General features: G+C 67.2%; 2 protein-coding genes across 2 annotated transcripts in view; one reads left to right on the forward strand and one right to left on the reverse strand.

Annotated features, from left to right (window-relative positions):
• Window positions 1-3,303, forward strand: part of CHLNCDRAFT_59480 (hypothetical protein) — a gene marked incomplete at both ends in the record, with an annotated part of 5,736 nt that extends 2,433 nt beyond the window's left edge. Inside the window, 7 exons of the mRNA XM_005842682.1 lie at window positions 130-492; window positions 623-797; window positions 986-1,188; window positions 1,296-1,388; window positions 2,384-2,706; window positions 2,883-2,994; window positions 3,140-3,303. Coding sequence (XP_005842740.1) covers window positions 130-492; window positions 623-797; window positions 986-1,188; window positions 1,296-1,388; window positions 2,384-2,706; window positions 2,883-2,994; window positions 3,140-3,303 — 1,433 coding nt within the window. The remainder of the gene's footprint in view (window positions 1-129; window positions 493-622; window positions 798-985; window positions 1,189-1,295; window positions 1,389-2,383; window positions 2,707-2,882; window positions 2,995-3,139) is intronic.
• A 2,360-nt stretch (window positions 3,304-5,663) lies between these two features.
• On the reverse strand, window positions 5,664-6,976 carry CHLNCDRAFT_145185 (hypothetical protein; the record flags this gene model as incomplete). Its single annotated transcript, XM_005842683.1, has 6 exons — window positions 5,664-5,769; window positions 5,873-5,999; window positions 6,120-6,227; window positions 6,400-6,445; window positions 6,582-6,788; window positions 6,911-6,976. Coding segments are annotated over 6 exons (660 nt in total), but the record flags the coding sequence as incomplete, so codon positions are not given.
• Window positions 6,977-7,030: the final 54 nt, after the last annotated feature.

Raw genomic sequence — 7,030 nt, forward strand, 5'->3', positions numbered from 1 at the left:
AGATGGTCGCCTCGGGTATGGCCGCCGCACCCCGCATGACCCCGCCTCGCCAGCTGCCGCTGCACACTGGCTTCCACGCAGGGCAGCCAGGTGGTATGCTGCCACCAGTGCGCTGACCGTGCACTGCAGGGTCGTCGGATGGCGTGGTGTGCCTGTGGCGCCCCACGGAGGCGGCGCTGTCGGCGCGGCACAACTTGGGCGCCGTCGGGACCGAGCAGCTGGCATCGCTGGGGGGGCACCCTGAGGAGGTGTACGCCTGCCTCTTCCTCCAGCACCAGCAGCAGGCTGGTGCCACCCCCGGAGGCGCGAACGGCGGCGGCAGCGGCGGCGGCAGCAGCGGCAGCGCACAGCGGCTGGTGGCAGCCAGCGGGGAGTCGCTCTTCCTGTGGGACCTGTCCACGCAGCGGCTGCTGCAGCAGGTGCCGCCGCCGCCGCCGCTAGAGGCGGCAAGCGGGGGCGAGCACCAAGGCAAGGCGCCCGCATGGCCAGGCGGTGCCTCGATGCGGCACGCTGCCCACATCTGGGACTGCTGATGTGTCGATTGGCTGGCGTGAATCAGCCACCCCCCCTGCTGCACCATTGCTTGCCCTGAGGTGTGCCTTGCCTCAACCCTGCATTGCAGTCCCCGAGCGGTGGCGCCCAGGCTACCTGTTTGGTGTAGCCGCCCAGCCAGACGGGCCGCTGCTGGGCGCCGCCTGCAGCGACGGCCGCCTGCGGCTGTGGGGCCGGCAGAGCGGCGACAGCGCCATCACGCCGCTGTGCACGCTGCCTTGGAACCAGGCCATGGGGTCCGACTGGTGAGGGGCGAGCATGCGCACCACAGCTGTGCGCTGGGCCAGCCGCGAGGCCGCACTGGAGCGGCGGCAGTCTGTCCTGCGGGTGGCTCCCAGTGGCGAGGCGCATGCTGGGCCCCGCCTCGTGCCCAGCCCCAACCTTGCTTGCGCTGACCGCCTCCTGCCCGCCCTCCCTGTGTATTGTCGACCAGCTGCTTTGGTGAGGGCGGCCTGTTCTGTGCCGTGGCCAAGGATGGCGGCGTGATGATGCTGGACGTGCGGCAGGGCGCCTGCCGCCAGCACCTGCGGCTGCATGCGCCGCTGCTGTCGTGCGCGCTGCTGCGCCAGGGCGGCAGCCAGGTGCTGGCGGCGGCGGGGGCCGACGGTGGCATCCACTTGATTGACGTTGATACGGGTGAGCTGCTGCCGGCCGGCGCCAGCCCGCCGGCAGCAGCCAGGCACGCCCTTCAACCAAAGCCCCAGCGTTTTTGATCCCTGGGTGCGGTGCGCGACGCGGTGCAGGGGAGGTGGCCAGCCTGTTCCCCGAAGATGCGCCGCAGCGGCCGCTGCTCTGCGCCACGCTGTCCTCAGACGGTGCCTGCTTGGCTGCCTCAGGTGCGTGCCTGGGCGCGGCTGCAGGCTGTGCTTCCGCCAGCTCTGCCTTGTATCGTGTGCTTGCCTGCCTCAGGCTAGGCTAGCCCAAGCGTGAACTTGGCTGCTTGCGCGACCTACAGGGGAGGCGGTGCTGCTGGAGGAGCACGACTTGTTGGCCGGCAGCAGCCAACCAGCGGCAGCCATGGGGCTGGGCCACAAGCCACTTCCCAAGTGGTCTCCGATACATGTCTGGCAGCGCCGCACCGCTGCGCCCTTGTGACTCCCCCCTGCCGCTATGCCCGATCACCCAGGGGCCTCGCCATTTCATTCAGAACTGTATTCCCAGGTGCTGGCAATTGATGCCGTCCCATGCTTGGGGAGCTGAATCAGTGTTGCAGTGTGATGAGGAATCCGGAGCAAATCATCTGAAAAAAACAGTGCTGGCACTATGTAGTGTACAGCGCGCTCGTGGCGGTTCCATGGCGGCAGGCAGCACCCAGCTGGCATCACTCGGCCGTCCCGACCACCCTGACGTAATCAACCAGCATGGTGGCCGGGAAGGGCGTGCTGTCATGGGGGGGGGGGGGCCGGCCAGTCGCCGCCAACCGCCACATTCCTGCAAGCCCGCCAGCACTGGCAGCTGTCAACGAGCCGGCACACCTGGCAACATGCACCAGGCCATGTAGGCTCCAGCACACTCACAGGATGATCGAGAAAAGGGATGTTGAAGGGTGCCTGTGGGTCGTCTGGCGCGGCGTCCACCAGCCGCTGGCAGGGTCCAGCGACCTATCGAGAACGTCTCCGAGATCCATTGCCTCGCTCGATGACAGCAATTCCATCAGCTGCTGCAGCAACAAGGCCGCCGGGCGCCACTTACAGGGCCGTCTGCGCCAACTCCACGCACCGCTACACGCACCGCGGCTCTGCATTTGTGGGTAGGTTGCGGCACGGGAGCAGGGCAGCCGGGGTGCCACAGCCGCGGCAACATGGCAGGACGCCGCTGCCATCTGCCGCAGCGGCAGGCGCGGCAGCGGTGACGGCAGCAGCAGCAGCAGCTGCTCCCACCTTCTTCTCGCAAGCGGCATGGATGCAGTGGACTGCAGCCTCCCTAGGAGCTTACGTGCTGTACTGGGCGGCAGGCCTGATGCGCTACATGCCGCTAGGGCTGCCAGTGTCTGATGTGCAAGCCAAAGAGACGGCGTCGCCTGGCATGCGCCGGCTGCTGGCAGCCGTGGTTCTTGGTGCACTGCTTACCATCTTCGTCCTGCCCTGGCTGGCCATGTGGGCCAGTGGGTCGTGGTCTGCGGGTCTCACGTACTTCCTGCCGTCGATGGTCATGGTGAGGCTGCCTGCCTGCCTGCCTTCGCGTGCTCGCCGCCTGCTTGCGCAGTCTCTTCTGCCTGGCTAGCAGTCTGTTGAGCACACACCCTGGTTGCTGTCCAGTCCACTTGATTATAGCACTGCTGGCTTAAACTCGAAACGCCTGCACCCCCTGTTGGCCTGGCGTGGGCGCAGACGGTGGTCAACATCACATTGGAAAAACGTGCGAGGATGGCGAATCGCACGCTGGCCGTGTATGCCTCCACTTCTGCCAACAACCTGTGGCGGCTGGGTGCCAGCGTGGCAGGTGAGCACTTGATGTATGGGCTGGTGCAGGCCGTTGCGCAGTGCTCACACCACATAGTTTTGTTGTGATACCGCCTGCATGATTTGCACCACAGCTCGCCAAGGCTGGCACCGCTCACTGCCGCTGAATGGTCACCCCGGTGCAGCGCTGTGGGATATGAGCCTCCTGGCAGCCACGGTCGCGGCAGCCCCCCACTTGGCACTCCAACTGATGGCGGCATGGCAGGCGACCTTCGCCGTAATTGTGATGCTGGTCCTGACGCCGGCCGCCATTGCACGCTTGCCTGTTCGGAGCACGGCAGAGATGTAGGGTGGCAGCCTTGTTATGCCACTGCCGTGCACTGTTGGCCATGCCAGCTGTTGCATGTTGATTGGGCTAAAAGGATGTGTGTACTACCCAATCCATCAATTTTCTAATTCTCAACATCTCATCAGACATTTCATTAATGGGATGCACATTCCTCTCGACCCCTGGCAGCAGTGCCCGACACGTCAATGCATCCCTCCCAACGAAGCAAGCAAGCCTTCCTTTCCACTGCCTTTTAAGCAAGCATCATGTGGTGCATGCCTCCCCCTCAATTCTTGTCCTGATGTGCCATCATTGTCCGGCAGCCCGACCCAACCGCGGCCCGTCCTGCTCTTGCCCCACACCCCTGAGCAAGTGCCCGTCCTGACCGCAACCACGTCCCTGGGCATGCAGAAAAGCAGCCAGTTACCAAGCCCCGTCGGCTTACAAGGCAGCGCCCCCACTGTAAAGGCCCACAGTCACCGTCACCCTCGCGCTGGGTCGCCTCGGGTGTGGCCGCCGCATCCCGCATGGCCCCGCCTTGCCAGCTGCCGCTGCACACTCGCTTCCACGCAGGGCAGCCAGGTGGCATGCTGCCACCAGTGCGCTGACCGTGCACTGCAGGGTCGTCGGATGGCGTGGTGTGCCTGTGGCGCCCCACGGAGGCGGCGCTGTCGGCGCGGCGCAACTTGGGCGCCGTCGGGACCGAGCAGCTGGCATCGCTGGGGGGGCACCCTGAGGAGGTGTACGCCTGCCTCTTCCTCCACCACCAGCAGCAGGCTGGTGCCACCCCCGGAGGCGCGAACGGCGGCGGCAGCGGCGGCGGCAGCAGCGGCAGCGCACAGCGGCTGGTGGCAGCCAGCGGGGAGGCGCTCTTCCTGTGGGACCTGTCCACGCGGCGGCTGCTGCAGCAGGTGCCGCCGCCGCCGCCGCTGGAGGCGGCAAGCGGGGGCGAGCACCAAGGCAAGGCGCCCGCATGGCCAGGCGGTGCCTCGATGCGGCACGCTGCCCACATCTGGGACTGCTGATGTGTCGATTGGCTGGCGTGAATCAGCCACCCCCCCTGCTGCACCATTGCTTGCCCTGAGGTGTGCCTTGTCTCAACCCTGGCCTCAACCCTGCATTGCAGTCCCCGAGCGGTGGCGCCCAGGCTACCTGTTTGGTGTAGCCGCCCAGCCAGACGGGCCGCTGCTGGGCGCCGCCTGCAGCGACGGCCGCCTGCGGCTGTGGGGCCGGCAGAGCGGCGACAGCGCCATCACGCCGCTGTGCACGCTGCCTTGGAACCAGGCCATGGGGTCCGACTGGTGAGGGGCGAGCATGCGCACCACAGCTGTGCGCTGGGCCAGCCGCGAGGCCGCACTGGAGCGGCGGCAGTCTGTCCTGCGGGTGGCTCCCAGTGGCGAGGCGCATGCTGGGCCCCGCCTCGTGCCCAGCCCCAACCTTGCTTGCGCTGACCTCCTCCTGCCCGCCCTCCCTGTGTATTGTCGATCAGCTGCTTTGGTGAGGGCGGCCTGTTCTGTGCCGTGGCCAAGGATGGTGGCGTGATGATGCTGGACGTGCGGCAGGGCGCCTGCCGCCAGCACCTGCAGCTGCATGCGCCGCTGCTGTCGTGCGCGCTGCTGCGCCAGGGCGGCAGCCAGGTGCTGGCGGCGGCGGGGGCCGACGGTGGCATCCACTTGATCGACGTTGATACGGGTGAGCTGCTGCCGGCCGGCGCCAGCCCGCCGGCAGCAGCCAGGCACGCCCTTCAACCAAAGCCCCAGCGTTTTTGATCCCTGGGTGCGGTGCGCGACGCGGTGCAGGGGAGGTGGCCAGCCTGTTCCCCGAAGATGCGCCGCAGCGGCCGCTGCTCTGCGCCACGCTGTCCTCAGACGGTGCCTGCTTGGCTGCCTCAGGTGCGTGCCTGGGCGCGGCTGCAGGCTGTGTTTCCGCCAGCTCTGCCTTGTATCGTGTGCTTGCCTGCCTCAGGCTAGGCTAGCCCAAGCGTGAACTTGGCTGCTTGCGCGACCTACAGGGGAGGCGGTGCTGCTGGAGGAGCACGACTTGTTGGCCGGCAGCAGCCAACCAGCGGCAGCCATGGGGCTGGGCCACAAGCCACTTCCCCAAGTGGACTCCGATACATGTCTGGCAGCGCCGCACCGCTGCGCCCTTGTGACTCCCCCCTGCCGCTATGCCCGATCACCCAGGGGCCTCGCCATTTCATTCAGAACTGTATTCCCAGGTGCTGGCAATTGATGCCGTCCCATGCTTGGGGAGCTGAATCAGTGTTGCAGTGTGATGAGGAATCCGGAGCAAATCATCTGAAAAAAACAGTGCTGGCACTAGGTAGTGTACAGCGCGCTCGTGGCGGTTCCATGGCGGCAGGCAGCACCCAGCTGGCATCATCACTCGGCCGTCCCGACCACCCTGACGTAATCAACCAGCATGGTGGCCGGGAAGGGCGTGCTGTCATCGGGGGGGCCCGGCCAGTCGCCGCCAACCGCCACATTCCTGCAAGCCCGCCAGCACTGGCAGCTGTCAGCGAACCGGCGGCCATTGGAGGGGCACGCCTGGCAACATCCACCAGGCCAAGCAGATGCTGCAGCACACTCACAGGATGATCGAGAAGGGGATGTTGAAAGGCGCCTGCGGGTCGTCCGGCGCGGCAGCCGTCCACCAGCCGCCGCCAGGGTCCAGCTGGCGGCTTACCACGCGCTTGGCCTGCAGCCCATCAATGGACACTGCAGCGGCACAGGCAGCGCAGCGCACCCCAGGTCAGCGCCAGCGGCAGGGGGGCAGTTCCAGTTGCTGGCAATGCTGCCCAGGAGCCTGCTGCCCCTGGCCGGCCCGGGCTCACTCACGGGTCACGGAGTCGCGGTCCCAGTCAACCGCATAGGTGTGGAAGCCATCTGAGTAGGGCTTCTGGTCGGGCTGCTGCGTGGAGGTGTCGTCCACCACGTTGTCGGGGTCTGCGGCAACCAAGGGCGCCCGGGGTCGGCAAGCGCAAGGGGCGCAGCCTGATGGGGGAAGCCACCGTGGTCAGCGCAGCCGGCGCAGCAGCGCAGCCAGACACAGCGCGGCAGCGCAGCCAGACACAGCGGGGCGGGCTTGCGTGCGCACATTGCCCCCCGTAGTGCAGACCCTGGGTGATGCTGCTCATCGAGTTGATTGCCTCCATGACATCGATCTGCAGTCAGCAGGGGCAGGGGCATCATGAGGCACAGCAGCCGGCCTCTCAAGCTCAAGCGAGCAGACCACAGCGCTGCGCAGCGCGGCGTGCGCCACAGTAAGCATGTCTGGAGCGGGAGGCCAGGCACACGTACCTCTCCCGACAGGGGCCAGCCGCCGTAGGCGAAGTTGGGCGGGCTCAGCCAGAAGGCCGCCCAAATGCCCTGCCCTGGCTGGGGCACCCGTATCCGCGCCTCCACACGGAGGCTGCCCAGCGTGGCGCCATCAGCCAGCTGCATGCCCGGGAACCAGCTGCCGCCTGCCTTGCTGTTGATGCGGCCCGACTTGTAGCCCGACTCGTCCTGCAGAATGCAGAACGAGGACAGCGGACGGAAGCTGAGACGGCGGCAGCGGCCGGGGCCGGCGCCAGGCAGGCCCACACTTGCTGGCATGGGCACGGCATCAGGCCGCCCCGCCAGCCCACCTTGGTCGCCGAGATGTGCAGGCTGCCGTCGGCCAGCCACACATTCTGGTCGCTCCCGGTGTACACCTGCACCGCAGGGTGGCAGCGGCGAAGCCAGGTCGGCAGCACAGCCCAGCCAGG

Source organism: Chlorella variabilis (genome assembly GCF_000147415.1).
Source record: "Chlorella variabilis unplaced genomic scaffold CHLNCscaffold_81, whole genome shotgun sequence".
NCBI lineage: Eukaryota > Viridiplantae > Chlorophyta > Trebouxiophyceae > Chlorellales > Chlorellaceae > Chlorella > Chlorella variabilis.